We start from the raw sequence: 19,862 nt of genomic DNA, 5'->3' as shown, positions 1-19,862 counted from the left end.
CCCATATGCCGCGGAGCAGCTAAGTCCATGCGCCACAACTACTGAGCCCTCGAGCCACAACTACTGAAGCCCACGTGCCTGGAGCCTGTGCTCCACAGCAAGAGAAGCCACCGCAATGAGAAGGCCGCACGCCGCAACGAAGAGTAGCCCCCGCTCGCCGCAACTAGAGAAAGCCTGCACGCAGCAACAAAGACCAAACGCAGCCAAAAAAAAAAAAAATAAAAAAAAAAAACCCAGAAAACAAAAAAAACTTAGCCCATTAATATCTGCTGAACATACTAGTACATATTATTTTTTCTCAAATTAGTTAGCTGTTATCTAAAGGAGAGAGAAAAATAGAGTCTGAAAGAACGGGATACAGGAGCCCTGGTCCACTAAAGGAGGCAGATGTGAGGGCATGAACCAGAAGCAACTTTCATAAATCCTGTGAAATCCTGTGAAATTATCTATCTGTGGATGCAATCTTGCCTCTGTTTGTGATTAAACTCCTGTGTTATGGGATAAGATGCGTACCCGTATGTCATCGGGGTTACTGGCGCTATCTAGAGCAGAGGAAAAGCATCGCTACTCTTGTCCCGTTGTTGTTACAGTCTGGAAGGCAGAGACCACATGCTGTAGAATTGGATGGCAGTAAGAGAGAAGACGCGGGGTGAAGAAGAGTGAGACTTCCTTCCCTAATATAAAGCATTTAGGCAAGGGTGTTAGGAAAAAACACATAGGAGTGATGTCTGTGGCACCTGGAAGTTGAAATGCTACCTCAAACTGCTGTAACATATACCAATATTGCTAGGATAAACTCATTTTGATTAAAAGACTAATAGGCAAGTTCAGACATAATGATTAGGAGTTTCTAGAGTATAGCCCTCAATAGCAAATAAAAGTAAAAAGACCAGGTGAAGTAATTATAAGGAAAGAAGTCCACAGGTTGGCCAAAAAGAAAAAGGCAAGTTTCAAGATAGGTAGTATTAAGTTGAATACAATAATTGTAATTGTAGCTATTACGTTTATAGTAGTACCAGGCACCAAGGGCTTCATCTGTATAAGTTCATTAAATCCTCTAACAACCCTATGAGGTAAGTCCTAGTAACATCACCAGCCACATTTTTTGAATGAAAAAGTAGACGCAGAGAGGTGAAGTAACCAGCTTGAGGCCACCCAGCAAGTAACTGGCAGAGATAGGATTTAAATCCAAGCAGCCTGGCACCAGAGCCCCTGCTCTTAGCCCTGCTATCTCGGCAGACATTCCTGATGGGCCATGAAAAAACAGGGAGAGGAAGTGAATATAGAAAGAAAAGAAGGAAAGGATTATCCAAAGCATATATAAAGATAAGCAGAAACAAACTAGATGAGTGAATAATGAAGTAAATCACCCTCTCCACCAGCCGAAAGTTTTTTTCGTTTTCTTTTTTTATCAAAGGTTGAAAATACTGAATCAAAGAGCTATGAAATTGTTTCACCGAAGCACCAATAAAGCACTAGCCAACATAAGTGACTATTTTCTACTGTACTGGTATTTACTAATTATGCTATACTGCTGTCTCTGATGACAAAATGCCACCAATTATTGTCGGTACAACTAATGAAGTCTCTATTCATAATTTGAAGTCCTAGAATAAGTTTTTGGTTTTATGAAGACTTAAGCTCTAAATTGAAAGTAAATTTTATTGTGGGAATGCCCACTGTTCAAGGTACATAGAGATGATGACATAACTTAAATTTCTATCATCCCAATTAATAGTTTTCATATAGGCTCTTCCTCTTACCTTCTCAACAAAACTGAATAAATCATCTGCATGGGATGTTAAGATTTGTACCCAGTGCTTCGCTCAGGGAAGAAGCTGCCCCTCTGGGGTACCAAAAGGCTATCAGAATGTATCGATTTCATAAGCACCACCGATGAGGTTAGCATAGTAATGGTGAGTAGCAATGAGGGGCAACAGAATACAGTTCTGATGAGCCATACCTAGCTCCTTCTGTATGCTGTCAGGGACTCCTGTAATAGTCTTTCTCCTTTTGACTTTCTTCGGTCGTCTTACCAGAGTGTCTGTGTAAATTAGAGACCGCCGAAGGCTGGCCTGGCGATCGAAATTCTCCCCTAATGTAGAGTAGTAGAACAAGCAAAGCAAGGTTATTTTCAAGCAAGCCGACACCATGCACTTTCTTCCAGAAGCTTGTTGTAAAATGCTAAGAAGGTATTAATAATGATGTTAGCCAGTCATACGATGATGAATGAATGCTGAAGGGCAAAAAAGGAGGGAAAGCACATTAGCACCATAAGGCTATTTTCCAACTTCCGTGTGTGTGTGTCCTTCCAAAGGAAGCACCTTGAGCTCATTTGCAAATGAGCTGGAGTGGCAAATACAAACTGGTGAATAACACACTGGAAAAGTGATTTTGTGTTATTTAAAAAAAGTATCATTTTGGAAGTATTTTACAAAGGTTTTCTGGTCACTGAAATCACGCTTAACATCAGCACGTATGCGGTGCCAGCGATGAATATGTCTGACTCATCTGGTCCTCTCCAGAGACCAATGTAATGTCTTGTCCTATGTGATGAAACAAATAACTTAATCAAGAATTTTGGATGAAGAGCTTTTTCTTCCGTCAAGGAGGCTGATAATTTGGATAGACTGTGGTAATTGCTATGGTGTGAGATACAAGGATAATGAAAAAGAAAAAGCCTTATAATGATAAAGTACTTTTTACCACAATGAGACCCAGGAGCGCTGCTGTTGTTAAAGCTGAACTGCTTCTTGCTGTTTCTTAATCACTTTTTAAAGTTGATCTAAATTCATTTCAGTTATGTTGAAACCAAACCCAGAATGCCACATCCACAGGACTTTTTTTCTTTCTAGCATGTAAGATGTGTGATTAAAACACCATGGGAACCATAAAATAGTAACGTATCAGTTATTGATCGGTCTGCTTTAAATTTATCAGTTTAAATTTAAAGCAGACCAATCAGTTATTGATCGGTCTGCTTTAAATTTAACAGTTTAATTAAAGAAAGTTTTATAGCATTGACCTTATTAAATGGTTCTTCTCCTCAAAAAGAGATTTAAAAAAAAAATACATACACAAAATACATACTTTTATGTTTTAAGAAAAGTATAAAAATTATTCACTCTTTTTAGCAATACTGACGCACATTCAAAGTGGGTATGTTGTAAACAATGTATCTTCTATTTTAATGGGAATAAATTGTGAATAGAACCAATAAGGTTCTAGTCAAAACAGAGGATAAAAGATCTGAATGATCAAAACACATTTTACCTACAAAGCAACAAACTTAGATAAGTGCTTGCAAACTTGAAAATGCTCACACTTCTGTTCCTAATGGGGAAAAACAGAAATGACTTAGAGAAGATCCTGAAACGCCGGAAGGTACCATCACTGTGACAAATGGGTCACTATGTACAACAGCATATATGGCGCTTGTAAGGGACAAGTCAGGACTTCACTGGTCCACTAGTTCCCTGCAGCAGAGGAAAAACATTTTCTTGGATCAAGCCATTAAGAATGGACAGAACATTAATAGATAGTTGCATTTAGTCTCCAGTTTTGCTTCCTAAACTAAAACAAAGATAAACCACCCAAGCTCCAAAGAAATTAAGAAACAAATCATGAAGATGAACATTTAAGACATACACCATTACTGGTGCCAACACTCCATCTTGAATCGTGACCTAAAAGGACTGCCTGCCCCGCTGGATTATACATTTCTGGAGGGCAGGGACCATGATCATGTACTGTAGCATCGCCTGTGGCATTCAGCTCAATGCCTGACACAAAGCAGTTATTCAGTAAATATCTACTGAATTGAGAGGAATTTAATTATTCCCTTTCATTGAAAAATGGCATTAGTTGGTCATGGTTACTACTTAGAAATCAATTTAGCTAGCTCGAACATCAGTACAAAGGCAGTTTGTAAGAAGTGCTTAAGGATGTTTACCCACTCTATTTATCTTCCAGGTGGAAGAGCTGTTATCCCACATGGCAGACTATGGGACATACGCGTATGTACATTTTATTTTAAACATTTTTTTCTCAACTCTTAGAACATGATGAGTCCCACAGGACTATGACTAAAGGGATTAAATTGATTTTCAAGCCAGCAGCTCATTGGGCTAATGTTCTACCTCTATGCCTGGCGAGCATCTCTCTGCATTTGAAATAATGTATTTATTGGCATTCTTCCCTCTGCTGAACTGTACTGCAAACCAAACAGAGGGTCAGTGTTCATCCAAAAAAATGAACACATGACAATGCCCTACAGGAAGCTACATTTTTATTTAAAAAGTCTTCTAGGGCTTTAGAAATATATCGTTTAAAGAGCAGGAAGTTGTATAACCTATGTCAATTCAACCACTAAAAGTAAACATTTTAAAATGAATGCTTATTTATACCAGAATATTAGAAAAACTACTTCTTTATGAAATACGTGTGTATACGTGAACACACGGATCCAGAAAATGGATCAATAAATATGTAATTAGGTATTTGCTTTCTATATTTCCAAAAACGTTAACCACTCAGAATTAAACTGCATTTTTTCCTAACTCATACCGCTCATTTGTTTATTGTCATTCACCTTTCCTGTGTGGCATTTTCAAGGCCTCCTTTTAAACTCTATGTAATTCATATCCACTTAGTCGTCAAACAGGAGAGAATTAAGTTCAAAGAGACTGACAGTGTCTGCTGTTGCGACAATGTATTTCACTGCAAATTATTCTTTATTCCTGAAACTCTGGTTACTCTGTTTTAAATTTCCTAATTTCACGATAATGCAGTTTACCCTAATTCCATTAAGGACTGTCACATTTCATAGCACAATCTTATCTTATAATATTATTTCTGAGGCATTTAATCATATATAATGTAATTACATTTCTGCTGCATTTAATCAATCAAACAATGTAATGCATTTTCTTGTAGAAAATACGCACCCATGTATTTCATTGAGCAATAAACATTGTACTTTGTTCTGAAACGTAACTACGTATAAAAATATCTTTAAAAAATATGATCTAGGTGAATGAGAATCACGCTCAGAAAAATCAATGTTATTTGTAAAGAAAATGGAATAAAATGCCATGCTAGTCCTTTAAGGCTTAAGTATAGTAAATATGGAAAAATGCACATGGAATTTAAAATAATTCAGGTACTTATTTATTAAATTTCTCTGGAATTCAAAATAAGAGTTTTAAATATAATTTTTAAACATCCTGTAAGGTTTTAAAAAATTCTTCAGTGGGGCTTCCCTGGTGGCGCGGTGGTTGAGAATCTGCCTGCCAATGCAGGGGACACGGGTTCGAGCCCTGGTCTGGGAAGATCCCACATGCCGCGGAGCAACTAGGCCCGTGAGCCACAGCTACTGAGCCTGCGCGTCTGGAGCCTGTGCTCCGCAACAAGAGAGGCCGCGATAATGAGAGGCCCGCGCACCGCGATGAAGAGTGGCCCCCGCTTGCCACAACTAGAGAAAGCCCTCGCACAGAAATGAAGACCCAACACAGCCAAAAATAAATTAAATTAATTAATTACTAAAAAAAAATTCTTCAGTAACTATCAAAATGTTTTCAGTTCCTTACAAAACGTTTTCAATCCCACCAATGCCATGGCAAGAAGCTTTCTAACAGTAGTCAAGAGCAGTAGCCTCAGAAACACAGCAAGGGTGCTATGGGTTTTCATCCTAATTTTTTATGAAAACTTATCCTTATTGGTCACCTGATTTTTTTTTTTAGGTTCTGGCCCTATAAGCCAGGCTTTGTACGGACTGGTTATCAATATAACTATCAGTAAACTATTTCTCTTGAACACATAGTCTAATGGCTGAAGCTACTAACTCTTAACGTGTCTATTTTGCATTCTGTACACTCCCCAAACCACTGACCTAGCTTCTCTGCAGGCTATGGAAGTGATAAAGTAGAAAAGTTTTGATATCTTTTAACAGTTCTTCTACATTTGTGAAATACTGTCTTTGAACTTTATGTACCTTGTTGTCACCTTAATTATCATAGATGATATTTTCAAATTCAGAAGGAATGGATTTTTATTTGATGGTTATAGAATTCAAATTATGGAGCTCAAGGTATAATTTTACCACCCTATTAAGTTTTAAAAAAAAATATATTTATAGTTATTATTAATTCCCTTGATATTTTTATTTCAAGTAATTTTTCTCTTTTTCTACTTGAGAAAACAAGAAGGTAAGCAAATCATTCAGAAATATCACAAAAGTGTTATTTCTTCACTTCTAAAAATGAGTTAAAATAGCCCTTTAGAAGGTAAACCTAATTTTTTCTTACCCAAGATCACATTTGGAAGATATTCCAAATATAAGATATTCCAAATATTCCATATAGCCAAAATATTTTTAAAAGGCAAATCAATTAAAAGAAACACTTCAGCTGAATGGCTGGACCACTGAGTTCTTTGACATCAACCTCTGGTGACACAGTCTTCTAATCTAAAAGCAATATATATTTGACATGCACACACATATATATGTTTTAGTATTCCCTTCATTAAACAAAGAGCAGGAAGTCAGACCACAGCTATTTACCTTTGATGTATAAATGACATGCTAAGAGTGTATAACAAACAAAGAGCCATAGTCATTCTCCCAGAACATTTGGAACCTGTCTGCAGAGCAAAGCATACCAGTTATGTTAATAGGAACTACATCAGCCTGGACTGTTTGGGCCTGCTGTCGCATCTTCTCTTCCGGTGTTGGCAAGGGAAGTGGTTTGGTCCAGTTGGTTTGAGTGCTAAGGTCAGAGAATTCACTTGAGGTTGGCGTTTTAGGTCTCCTGGTAGAAAGTCTTTCCTCTTCCGACGAAGAGATAGAACACTGCAGGGGAAAAAAGTGAGAGGAAGCCATAGGTGTGTAAATGCTGGCAGAAACATTTAAAAATACATTTCTTTAAAAAAAAAAATTAAACTGATTTGGAGCAAGCCATAAAAAAAAAATTGGTCACATTTAGGAACAGAAGCAACGGTTTGCAAGAGAACCGTTCATCACCTTGGGTATGACCCATAATATATACGATTTGCAGAGGCCTTAGTCTCTAAGCCATGAGGACTGCAAAAGGTTTTGCTGACCCACAAAATTTTTTAAGTTCTTCCTGTTTTTTTCTATATTTACTGTGATCAGAAAGCTTTGGATTTAGTTTAACATTAGAAGCCCAGAGAAACATCACGGGTTTGCCCATCAGTTTCTATTTTTATTAAAATTTCATTTTGCCCAAAGTAATTTCTAGCCTCAATCTCATTTCCTTTAGGCTCTGACCTCAAAGAACAGTTTGAAAATGAGAGAGCTATTGTTGTTCAACTATCTGTGCTCTTCAGAAACCATTTATATGGGAAAAAAAAAAATCAGTGTGAAATTGTTAAATTATAAGAAGCTGACTGAAGCTCTGCTTGGAGCCTTACCAAAGTCCCATGAAAACATTTCTAGCAGTGTCTGTTTTCATACAGATTAACATGCTAACTGGGGAGCCCTCGTCAACACCTTTCTTCCTGTAACATCTTAAAAAGCGTAAGCAAGAAAGTTGTTTTGGCAAGCATTTTATGATGAACTTCACCATGGCTCCAGGAGCTGGGTCTATGACAAGAAAACACCAAGAACTCAAAAGAAATGTGACGGTCTCAGAAACAGCAGCAATAATAACAACAAAAAAGGGTAATTGACTTTTGTTGGGAAATGGCAGGTTATAATCATAATAAACGCTTAAGGACTGCTCTTCAAGTCAAAAGCATTTAAACTAACTACCACCTAAGGCAGTTAGGACAGGTTTTCCTTAAAAATGAAAAGTCAATAAACCTTCCCAAGGGAATTCCTAGAATACTAGCACCCAGGTCAATACAGCACCCCTCAATCACACAGCCCCCCAAAAGGGTAACTGCTATCCTGACTCCTAACACCCCAGCTTCATTTGCCTGTAATTGAATTTTCTCTAAGGGAAATTATATTGTATTTTCTGTTTCGTGACTTATTTCTTTCACTTAACATTATGTTTGTGAAGATTTTTCTCACTCACTTTACAGTTAAGTGATCTTGAAGCTGTTCCTAAACACTGAAGTTTACTTGGCTGTAAAAAAAGGGCTATCCTCCCTACCTTCCACATCCCACTAGAGGTATTCGTGAATCTAATGACATGATAGCTGTGGAAAAGGCATTGTGGAAATAAAAATATAAATCATATGAATAGACATCTCGATATTTGAGAATTTATATTATTATATTATATTATTAGTACATAAAATGTATAAAATGATAACCTAGTTTCCTTGCCACCTAAGGAAAATGTGAAATGTTTGTAATTAAACTGACAATATACTCAATTTATAATGAGCATATGTTACTGACATCCTATTATGATACTAAATTGCACCATATCTATTCATATTTGATCCAACACTGGTTAAAATGATCACAACTCCTACAGATCCTTGAAAGGCAATCAAAGGGATTTTTGAATCAGCAGTAGCAGCTAAGCCATACCGATGTAAATCAATTATTTCTATCCTTTTTGCAGTTGTGACACTCGCGTTAGGTTTGATTTATAATACTTATTATCTACCCTTATGTTGCAGATGCACAAACACACACATATACAAATTAAAATTAATTTTGAGAATTTCATGCAGTTTGTGTAAAGGTCACATGTCTGAAGTTGAATCTCAGTTTAGTAAATTAGAAGGTTACTCTGATTTTCTGATATCTATAGATAGAAATAATTTTTCAGGCAACTTTGAAATATAGCACAAATTTTAAAGGCCATAAGAAGCAAATCCTAATCAAAACGGTCTGAAAGAAAGAAAAGTAAAGCTTCAGCTTGATGGAGAATAAATAGCATGGTGACACCGTACCGAGAGGGTTCCCTTTTCCGTGTGACGTCTGCTGAGGGAGGTGGGGAAGCACTGTTCTATGGTCTGTATTTGGCTCAATGGGGCTCGTCAGCCTTAGTAACCTACCTTTCTTTCAGTTGACTGAGAGTGTCAGAATTGATAACTGTCACAATGATATAGTACTTCAGTTTAGCCTCGTTGCCATGGGATGATGACCAGGGACCACTCCAGTATGACCAGTGACAAAGATCATCTATTTTATAAAGTGCTCCCTTCCTTTGCAAGAAAACTTCCCAGACATGCAGGTCACAGATAAAGTTATATGCAAATGGGACCGTTATACAGTGCCACGATCTACTAAAGAGAAATAAAAAACCAGGAGGGTACAACTTCCAGAATGATCTGACTCCCATCCTTCTCAGTATTTATAAATGCAGCAGGGGAACAGGAAAAACCTCAACCATCTCAATGGCAGAACACATCACAGTTACTCCATTAAGATGGATATTGTAATGCTCTGGATTATTACCTTAGCCTCTTAACTGGTCTCCATGCTCTGACCTTGTTGGCCACCCTCCCCTTCTCCCCACCGCCCCTTTAATAGTCTATTGCTCAACACAGAAGCCAGAGGGATCCTTTTAAAATATGTCATATATTTTATATGACATACATATATACACTACCAAACGTAAAATAGATAGCTAGTGGGAAGCACCCACATAGCACAGGGAGATCAGCTCGGTACTTTGTGACCACCTAGAGGGGTGGGATAGGGAGGGTGGGAGGGAGACGCAAGAGGGAGGGGATATGGGGATATATGTACACGTATAGCTGATTCACTTTGTTACACAGCAGCAACTAACACAACAATGTAAAGCAATTATACTCCAATAAAGATGTTAAAAATAAATAAATAAATAAAATATGTCAGATCGTGCGGCTCCTGTGCATCCTTACTATAACCTACGAGACCCAACATGACCTATGAACTGGCCCATTGCTACCTCTGACCTCATCTTCTACTGTTCTATCCCTTATTTCTTCTACTCCAGCCTCACCATCCTCCATCCAGTTCCTTGTACAAACCAAGCACTCTCTTGCCTCAGGGCCTTCGCACTTGCTCTTCCCTTAGACATCCTCACAGATAGCACCTTCTTATTCTTCAGGTGCTTAGTCAAGAGTCCCCTTCTTGTTGAGGTCTTACCTGTTCACTTACCTAAAATTTCAACTCCTCCCCAATATTTTATATCCCCCTTCTCAGCTTTCTTTTTTCTCTTCAGTACATATCACCAGTATGCATATATTTTAGTTATTCACCTTGTTTGTCTCTCCCATGAGAATGTAAGTTTCAGAAGGCTTTAAATCAGAATTGCATAGAGAGCTATTTCACAATTTTAGCTAAAAAGGGGGTCACCATTTAGTAACTGATTGCTCAATGCCTTGCCCTGGGTTACAGGCTTTATAGGAATTGGTACCTCATTTAATCTTCACAGCATTAGCCTTGTTTTGTAAATAAGGAAATGGAGTAAAGCAACTTCACTTTTGGAAAGTTCACAAGTGGGCAACTGGGATTAGAACCCACATGTGCCCTCAAAGCTTCTGTTGTCAAACAGTGTAAAATAACAACTTGGCAATATTTGCAATAAATTACTAGGTTTTCTATCTAAAATTAAAATCTCCGGACTTCCCTGGTGGCGCAGTGGTTAAGAATCCGCCTGCCAATGCAGGAGCCATGGGTTCGATCCCTGGTCCGGGAAGATCCCACATGCTGAGGAACAACTAAGCCTGTGTGCCACAACTACTGAAGCCTGCAAGCTCTAGGGCCCACGAGCCACAACTACTGAGCCCGTGTGCTGCAACTATTGAAGTCGGCGTGCCTACAGCCCGTGCTCCACAACAAGAGAAGCCACCGCAATGAGAAGCCTGCCCACCGCAAAAAAGAGTAGCCCCCATTCGCCACAACTAGAGAAAGCCCGTATGCAGCAACGAAGACCCAACGCAGCCAACAGTAAATAAAATAAAAATAAAATCTCCATTTATATCTCTGAATAGAACAAAACCTTTAAAAAAGCTAGAGTAAAGTCAACAGTGTGGTGTAGTGGATGGAACACTTCACTCTGGAGTAAAAAACAGTAAGTAGCAGCATGCTGGCTCCGTCATTTACCAGCTGTACGTTTTGAGCAACTCAAGCTCCCTGTGCTGAGAACAGAGTAACTTAAATAGCGTCACCATGCTTCATGTTAAGGGATCCCTCAGTACAGGGTAAATTATTTTTTTAAATATTGAGTTGAAAGTGGTCTTGCTTTCAAAACTTAAATGCAGTTTTAAAAACTGTAAATTGATCAGTAATGTTCATTAACACCCCATATCCTTATCCTGGAAGGAATGGACAGTCACAAATGAAACATAAGAAACCTCGATTTCTTGTGTCAAATTGCTTAATTTACAAAGGGAGATCACCTGCCATACCAGCAGTTGTTTTGTGAATTTTGGATGCTGTTAAGTCCTGCATTTCAGAGACTACTAGGTCCTGTCTGGAAATCAGACAAGCTCTCACCAGATGGATGGTGGGGCCTGAAACATGGTCTCTTTGGCAGACGGCCAAGTTACCAAAAAATGGGCTTAACTATGAAACACATATGCCCACCCAGGCTTTTTTTTTTTTTTTTTAAATCTGCTATGCTTTTAAAAATTAGAAAACCTAATTATAGCCAGAGTTAAGGTTAGCATTCATTTAGCAATTATTACATAAAAATAGATATAGAACAGATGAAACTATATAGAGCACCATTTAAGAGGAAACCCACATACCTTCCGGTCCTTTTTATAGGACACTTACTTAGTCCATGGTGTTTTTCTCTCCAGAATTAAATCTTTCTTGGGTCAACTCTTGCTTTTTAAAGATTCTAGATAGTTTTATAAGGCGCCAAAATGTTTGGAGTCTTTTTTGGCTATATACTTCTTCCACCATCAATACACTTAGACACAAAAGATCCTGACTTCATTCTCTTCTCTCCATATTCCTCCCCCCGGCCTCCTGGGCCCTGGACCCAACAACAAAAACCAAGGGTAGTGGTTTGGGGGGATCCACACAGAAGCACAGTTCATGGCCCATCCAGCAGCTCCACGATGGCCAGGAGGTGGTTTCCACATTCACATTATTAAATAATTTCAATTGTTCCTTCTCTCCTACTCAGTATATTACCACAAACCTAGCCTCTTTATCATGGGCTCTAAACTTTCTTACCATGTACTGAATTAAAATATTTTGGATTTAAACGATCACATATTAAGTGAACCTAAATGTTCAAAGTGATAATGTAATTTCTTACTTTTTTTTTTTTTTTTTTAAATTTTATTTATTTATTTATTTATGGCTGTGTTGGGTCTTCGTTTCTGTGCGAGGGCTTTCTCCAGTTGCGGCAAGCGGGGGCCACTCTTCATGGCGGTGCGCGGGCCTCTCACTGTCGCGGCCTCTCTTGTTGCGGAGCACAGGCTCCAGACGCGCAGGCTCAGTAGTTGTGGCTCACGGGCCTAGTTGCTCCGCGGCATGTGGGATCTTCCCAGACCAGGGCTCGAACCCGTGTCCCCTGCATTGGCAGGCAGATTCTCAACCACTGCGCCACCGGGGAAGCCCTGTAATTTCTTACTTTTAACGACCTTTTATTATAATAAATCATATATACAAAGTATGTAACATAACATGAATTTTTAAGACCCTACTACCCAACTCATGACTTAAAATAGTACCAAAAATTGCATCCACCCCATACTTTTCCCTGCTTCCCCCAAGGTAACCATTCTCCTGAATTCTGTTATTTATCATTCCTTAAATTTTTGTTATGTGTGTGCATAAATATGTCTAAATTACATATTTAGACTTGCTTGACTTTATAAAAATGGTACCAGTCTCTTTGTAGTGTTATTTGCCTACCATTATGTTTCAAAGACATATCCATGTTGTTGTGTGAGCTATAGTTAATCCATTTCACTGAAGCCTACATCCCATTCTAATACATTTATTTATCCACTCTTTTACTGATGGCTGATGGGTTGAAAAAGATGTTCTTCCTATTATCTCAACAATTCAAAACTCCCCTAACAGAGTAGTTAGCAGGAAAGAGCTGTAGCTAAGGCTCAATTCCGCATACACTCATTGTTTGAGGGAAAACAGGGGCTGTGGAGTCACAGATTTGGGTTTTAATCCTAGTTCACTTTTGGGGGTGAAGGGTGTGTTCACTATTTTGATTGTGGTGATGGTCTCCTGTATGTATAAATATGTCAAAACTTATTAAATTGTATACTTTAAAGATGTGTAGTTTATTTTATGTAAATTATACCACATAATGCTCTTTTTAAAAAGAGAGAGAGAACTCTGTTTCAGGGTTTAAAAGCTATGTGATCTTGGGCTTCCCCGGTGGCGCAGTGGTTGAGAATCTGCCTGCCAATGCAGGGGACACGGGTTCGAGCCCTGGTCTGGGAAGATCCCACATGCCGCGGAGCAACTAGGCCCGTGAGCCACAACTACTGAGCCTGCGCGTCTGGAGCTTGTGCTCCGCAACAAGAGAGGCCGTGACAGTGAGAGGCCTGCGCACCGCGATGAAGAGTGGCCCCCGCTTGCCGCAACTAGAGAAAGCCCTTGCACAGAAAGAAGACCCAACACAGCCATAAATAAATAAATAAATAAATAAATAAATAAATAATTTAAAAAAAATAAAAAAAAATAAAAAAATAAAACACAGAAAATCTTTAAAAAAAAAAAAAAAAAAAGCTATGTGATCTTAAGCAAGTGGTGTAATCCCTCCAAGAGGCATTTGTGACATGTGCACAATGCAAGCTACCTTGCATGGTTGCAGTAAGTATTAAGTAGACTCACAGACAGCACCGAGCCCAGCCTCTGGGCTTTTCTTTGTGCCAGGTGCTTGGCCCCATACTGGGAATATAGAGATCAACACGATGAGAAGGCTGTGTGTCCGTCCCCCCGTCCTGCCCCAGTCTAGAATGGAGGGCAGATATGAATACAGTCCATTCCAATTTAATGGTATGTGTGTAGGAAGAGAAACCGAAACAAGTTATGAGAGACACCCTCACTGTTTGAATGTGTAAAGGCCTGGAAATGACAGACCCCAATCTTCCCACCCTGCCTGCAAAGGTACAGGGTAACAAGTGCCACAAACTGCAGAGCAGTGAACACAAGGAGCCAGCAAAGACTCCTCTGTGCTTCCACTGTGTCCTGAAATTACTCACCCAGAAAGACCCAGTAAGAAATGACTGTATCTAGAATCATCATAAATGTTTTCTAGATGGTAAGTTACCCTAGGCTAGGGGCCCTGTCTGGATACTGAGACCAAGCAGGACTTAAATGGTTTTTGAAAACAACAGCATGAATGAATGAATATCAGACAAGTCAAATATAGAAGGAAAAATGACAATGGCAGGCATAATGTGAAGGCATTGGGTAATTTAGTAATCTTGCCCTTTTATTTCACCAATATGGTGCAATGAAAAGAAATGAAATATAAGGTGAGAAGCCCTGGGTCATGTCCTCTCTGACTCATTCTGGCTATGTGATCTTCTTGGGAAAGTAATTTCATGTATCTGAGTCTCAGTTTCCAGATGGTTAAAATGATAGTAATAATTATTAAAGTACCTATTTCATGGGAGTTCTTGTGAAAATGAGATATAATTTTGAAAAAGTTCTAAAGTATTTTACTATCATTATAAAGTTAGTACCAGTATAACCACTGGTAGTTCTACACGTAGATAACCTGTGAAGACACAATTAGAAATTTTTTAGTAATTGCTGAAACCTCTCAAATTCACTGCCTTAGGTAGGAAATTCTATGTGGGTGGAATAAAAGACTCAGAGTGACTGCAAGAGCAGCCAATTTTCATAAAACCAGACAGTTTATAAGACACTTGTCATCATCATTTGAGCATATACTGTGCACCAGGCACCACGCTTAAGGATCTTACAAACATTAATTCACTTCAACCTCACAATCATCCTCAAGGTGGGTGAGGTAATCATGCAATTTATTATCAAAACCAGAACACCTCTGAGAGTGAAAGGGGTGCTTTTAATAATCACACAGAACAGCAGCTGTAAACCAGACTGTCCTGAGCAAAACCAGAACATGTCGTTTGTGACTCTTCACAGTTGAGGAAACTGAAGCTCACAGAGGGAAGCAATTTGCCAAGGCCACCAGCTTCGACAGGTGGAAAAGCTGCCCCAGACCGGTGTTCTGAAGCATCACCTTATACAAGCCTCCGCCATGTGCAGTCACAGAGTAAGGCTACTGTCCTTCTGTCGTCTTCTAAGTCCTCCTTCAATTTAGATACCTCTTATCAGTGAAGACTAAAACAGAACCTGAGATGCCAGTTCAAAGAAAAACAGAAACTAGAAAAGAAAATTTCTGTTTCTATCAATACCATTAAAGCCAACGATTTATTGCCACAATCCCAGTCTAATTTATCTGTTTGAGGGGGAATTTTACGCAAGAGATTGAATAATGACTGACATTCTTTCTGCTGAGACAATGGGGCCTCTATGAATGTTTCCTTGATTCAGTGAAGATATTCATCAAACATAACCTCCAACAATGGCAGTTGGAGAAATGCCTTCTCAAGGAAGTGTTCTGTCATCTATAACTGAATTTTCTTCAAATACCTGAATAAACTCTTTGGTAGTAACTGGTACACACTGAAAACTAAAAGAACAAAAAAATGTCAAGGCTAGGACAATACTAAAGCAATGCCTTACTCTTTGATTTCACAGTTGAATAAAAAGGTATTTTGTGAGATTTCTGAATCTCTTTGCAGACAGCATTTTTCATGCAGCATGTTTACTATTTAATGATATACATAACATATATAGTTGGAAATATTTCAAGCAATTTCTTTTCTTGCTACACTACATCACTACTTTGAAAGATATATGTGGATATCATTAGCAAAATATCTTTCACCACACCATAAACACAAGTCCTACTTGGGAAATGTTTTGCATTAGGATAATTATTCTGGAATGATTAGCCAGAATAAATAACCAGAACAGACGTCCCCTAAGTTTTCTGTTCTAATTTATGTCCTTAACTTTTGCCCTATTAGCAACTCTCATTTTAGGAGAGTGCTTCTATCCTAAGCACATAATAGATGCTTAATTATTTCTTGAGTGCAAGTTAGATGCTTTTTCATCCTAATTTTGCTGTCAGACCATTTGTCCCCTAAGCATGTTAACTTACCTGTCCCTTCTTCTCTATAGTTCACTGCTCTCCTCACCATAGCCCCACCTCCACTGCCCACCTGGAAATACAAAGTGAAGGGTTTCCCCAGTAGAATTTTCCCTCTAAGTTGACTTCTATATACTCCATGTTTAAAATGATCCCAACTGTTAGAGTGACATTTAAGGACATGATTGCAGTTAGGGGTCTTGGTCTTAACGTGGAGACCATAAACTGCTAGCTTGGAGCCCCTCGTACAGTTAATGGATTCCCACCTGATCTCAAATGCCAACTTCATCATATACTAAATCCCTAAAGATTTAGGTCTACTCCTGGACTTTATAGTCTGTTTTTAATATTCTGTCCTACTGGTCTGCATATTCAGGTGCCACACTGGAGTGATTCTTGACTCTTTATGTTTTAATACCTGGTCGGGCCAGTTCTCCTTCCCCCACTGCTCTTCTGTTTTACAGCTTTCCCAGGTAGGAACCTTGGACTCAGTTTCTCCAGGCCTCGCCCTCCTCCTCCCATCCCCTAAAATAACTCCAAACTAAAACGGAACAAAACTACTCAACTTTTTACAGTAAGTCCCCTACATATGAATCTTCAAGTTGCGAACTTTCAAAGATGCGAACCGTGTTCACATGTCCAATCACTTAAGTCAGTTCACATATCTGGCGTACATTGTCACATGCGTGCATCCTCTACAAGTGCTTATGCTTTTGTGTACTTTACTGTACAGTACTGTATAGAGTACAGTAGTACAGTATCTTTATTTCAAGCCCAGGATGTCCGGAAGCAAGTGTAAAAGCAGCGGTGATGTAGCTGGTACCATACCGTACTTTTCAAGGTACTATACTGTAAGATTAAAAATGTTTTCTTTATTTTTTGTGTTTGTTTTATACGTATTGTGTGAAAAGTACTGTAAACCTATTACAGTACAGTACTATATAGCCGATTGTGTTAGTTGGGTACCCAGGCTAACTTTGCTGGACTTACGAACACACTGGACTTACGAACATGCTCTCGGAACAGAACTCGTTAATATGTAGGGGACTTACTGTATTGGTATTGTGTTAATTTTTAAAATTAACTTGGGAAGAATTACAGCTCCTATCTCAGAGAACAATTTTCCACGCACCACTTTCTAGATAAAGAAATTAATGCCTTGAAGGCCCAAGTGATACATCCAAAGAAATGCAGCAAGTGGCAGAGCTAAGACTCGAAATTTGTCTCCTTAACTCCTAGAATAACACCATCTCTTAACTTTAGCTTTTAACTTCCCCCTTCCTCACCATTCACAGCCACTCTTTGGATCTCTAGGTCCTTAGGACATCTTGCCTGTTGCAGTAGTCTATAAATATTCTTCTTACACACCTCACCCTCTCCCAACCCCTTCCCCATTTCGTGACTGCCCAAGTCAGAAGAATTTCTCTTTCGAATGTCACTATATGACAAACACTTATTGCATCATGTTAATATATGTAAAACTTTTCATTCTGGTGAGTTCTCCCTACCTGAGAGCTCTAAGTTTCTTGAGGCAAGTACAGATATCTTATTAATCTTTGCATTTTGTAGTAGCAGGTAAATGTTATATACATTAAGAAACATTTATTCACTGGCTGCTGCTTCTTCCTGGAATGTCCTTCTCCAAGACTTCTGCATGGCTCACTCTTTTAATCCCAATCACCTCTTTGCTCAGGAAGGCCTACCCCTTTAATTTAAAATTGCAACCTCTTGTTCTGTTTTATTTTACTCTAGAGCACACGTCACTAGTACAGCATCATTGCTTATTTATTCTCGGTGTCTCACCATCAAATCAAAGCACCATCAAGGACGAGGATTTCTTTTGTTTGCTTCATTGTTACATCACCAGCACCTAGAAGAGTCCCTGGCACACAGAAGATGCTTAATAACTACTTTTTAAAAAATGAATTATAATTCTGTGTTTAAAGTACTGAGGTGATGGATGTGTTAATCAACCCAATTGTGATGGTCGTCTCACAAAGCACACGTATGTCAGATCATCACACTTTAAATATATACAAATGTATTTGTCAATTCTATTTCAATAAAGCTGAAAAAACTTAATCTAAACAAAACAAAATCCTCACCATGTGATTCATCTTCTGATTTTAATTTTCCTTACACCAACAAAAGAAAAGTAAGTTTTTAAAATTATAGGCTAGATCAATTTTGAAATAGCTGCTTTTCCTATTATAATAAAAGACCTTCTTTGTATAGATCTTCCTCAACTTACGATGGGGTTTTGTCAGATAAGCCCACCGAAAGTTGAAAACAAACGTCAAAATGTATATAATTCACTAACCTACAGAACATTGCAGCTTAGCCCAGCCTACCTTAAACATGCCCAGAACACTTAACATTAGCCTACAGTTAGGGCAAATCATCTAATACAAAGCTTATTTTATAATAAAGTGTTTAATATCTCATGTAGTTTATTGAATACTGTACTGAAATCAATACACTGATTATGTTCCTTTAATGAATTCCTTGGGTCCTGAACTTACCTTTTTTGGACTAATTTTAGACTTACAGAAAAGTTGCAAAGATAGTATGGAGAATTCCTTGTGTACCCTCCACCCAGTTTTCCCTAATATTGACATATTACATAATCATGGTACATTTGCCAAAACTAAGAAATTAATGTGGGATAATACTATTAACTAAAAAACAGACTTATTCTGATTTCACCAGTTTTTCCAACTTATGTCCTTTTTCTCTTCTGGGATCCAGTCCAGGATCCTCTGTTGCATTTAGAAGCCTTACCTTTGGATCTGGTTCTTCATCCTCATCTTGATAATCATCGCAGAATGGACTGGAGTTGGCTGCAAAGGTGGGTCCCTGGGAGTAGTACTGAGAACTCCGGTAGCCATCCCGCCGCAGCTTATCACATTCTGCAGGGGTACAGGCCGGGGAGGGGAGAAAGGGCTTTAAGAACCAGGATTAGTTTAATCCTCCTTACTTACCTTTCCTAGTAATATTTCTCTACGTATAACACAATTTCAAAATAATGACAATATTAATAATAAAAATGATGATAAAAAGAACTAAGAATTAGTAAAGCAGCTGCCACACTCTACATGCCACATTAATACACTTCAAAGGGATTACCTTTACACCTCACAACAACCCTCTGAGTCAACTTTAGGGTAATTAAATCACTTGTTGTGTAATGTTATGCAAGTAAGCAGTGGACTCAGAATTTGAACCCAAGGTCTTACTTACCATAATTTTTTTTCAGTTTTATTGAAGTATACTTGATTTACAATGTTAATTTCTGCTATACAGCAAAGTGACTCAGTTATACATATATGTATATCCTTTTTCTTATTCTTTTCCATTATGGTTTATCACCAGATACTGACTATAGTTCCCTGTGCTATACAGTGGGACCTGGTTGTTTAGCCATCCTATATATGATAGTTTGCATCTACTAATCTCAAATTCCAATCCTTCCCTCCCCCACTCCCCTCCCCGTTGGCAACCACAAGTCTGTTCTCTATGTCTGTGAGTCTGTTTCTGTTTCATAGATAGGTTCATTTGTGTCGTATTTTAGATTCCACATATAAGTGATATGTGATGTTTGTCTTTCTCTGACTGACTTACTTCACTTAGTATGATAATCTCTAGGTCCATCCATGTTGCTGCAAACGGCATTATTTCATTCTTTTTTTATGGCTGAGTAATATTCCATTGTATATATGTACCACATCTTCTTTAACCATTCATCTGTCGATGGACATTTAGGTTGCTTCCATGTCTTGG

The 19,862-nt window shown here is 38.5% G+C and overlaps 1 protein-coding gene across 14 annotated transcripts in view; it reads right to left on the bottom strand.

Annotated features, from left to right (window-relative positions):
- NHSL1 (NHS like 1) overlaps positions 1–19,862 on the bottom strand; it is a gene marked incomplete at its 5' end in the record, with an annotated part of 304,070 nt that overhangs the window by 15,165 nt on the left and 269,043 nt on the right. For 12 of the 14 annotated variants that reach the window (XM_082405604.1, XM_082405598.1, XM_082405605.1 and 9 more), the window contains 3 exons: positions 1,964–2,095; positions 6,661–6,850; positions 18,864–18,991. In XM_082405604.1, coding sequence (XP_082261730.1) covers positions 1,964–2,095; positions 6,661–6,850; positions 18,864–18,991 — 450 coding nt within the window. The remainder of the gene's footprint in view (positions 1–1,963; positions 2,096–6,660; positions 6,851–18,863; positions 18,992–19,862) is intronic. The other 2 variants (XM_082405599.1, XM_082405602.1) reach the window with 1 other exon arrangement.

This window comes from Balaenoptera borealis, assembly GCF_965194805.1.
Source record: "Balaenoptera borealis genome assembly, chromosome: 9".
Classification (NCBI taxonomy): domain Eukaryota; kingdom Metazoa; phylum Chordata; class Mammalia; order Artiodactyla; family Balaenopteridae; genus Balaenoptera; species Balaenoptera borealis.
Note: the sequence above shows the minus strand (reverse complement) of the source record. Positions and strands in the feature narration are given on the sequence as shown.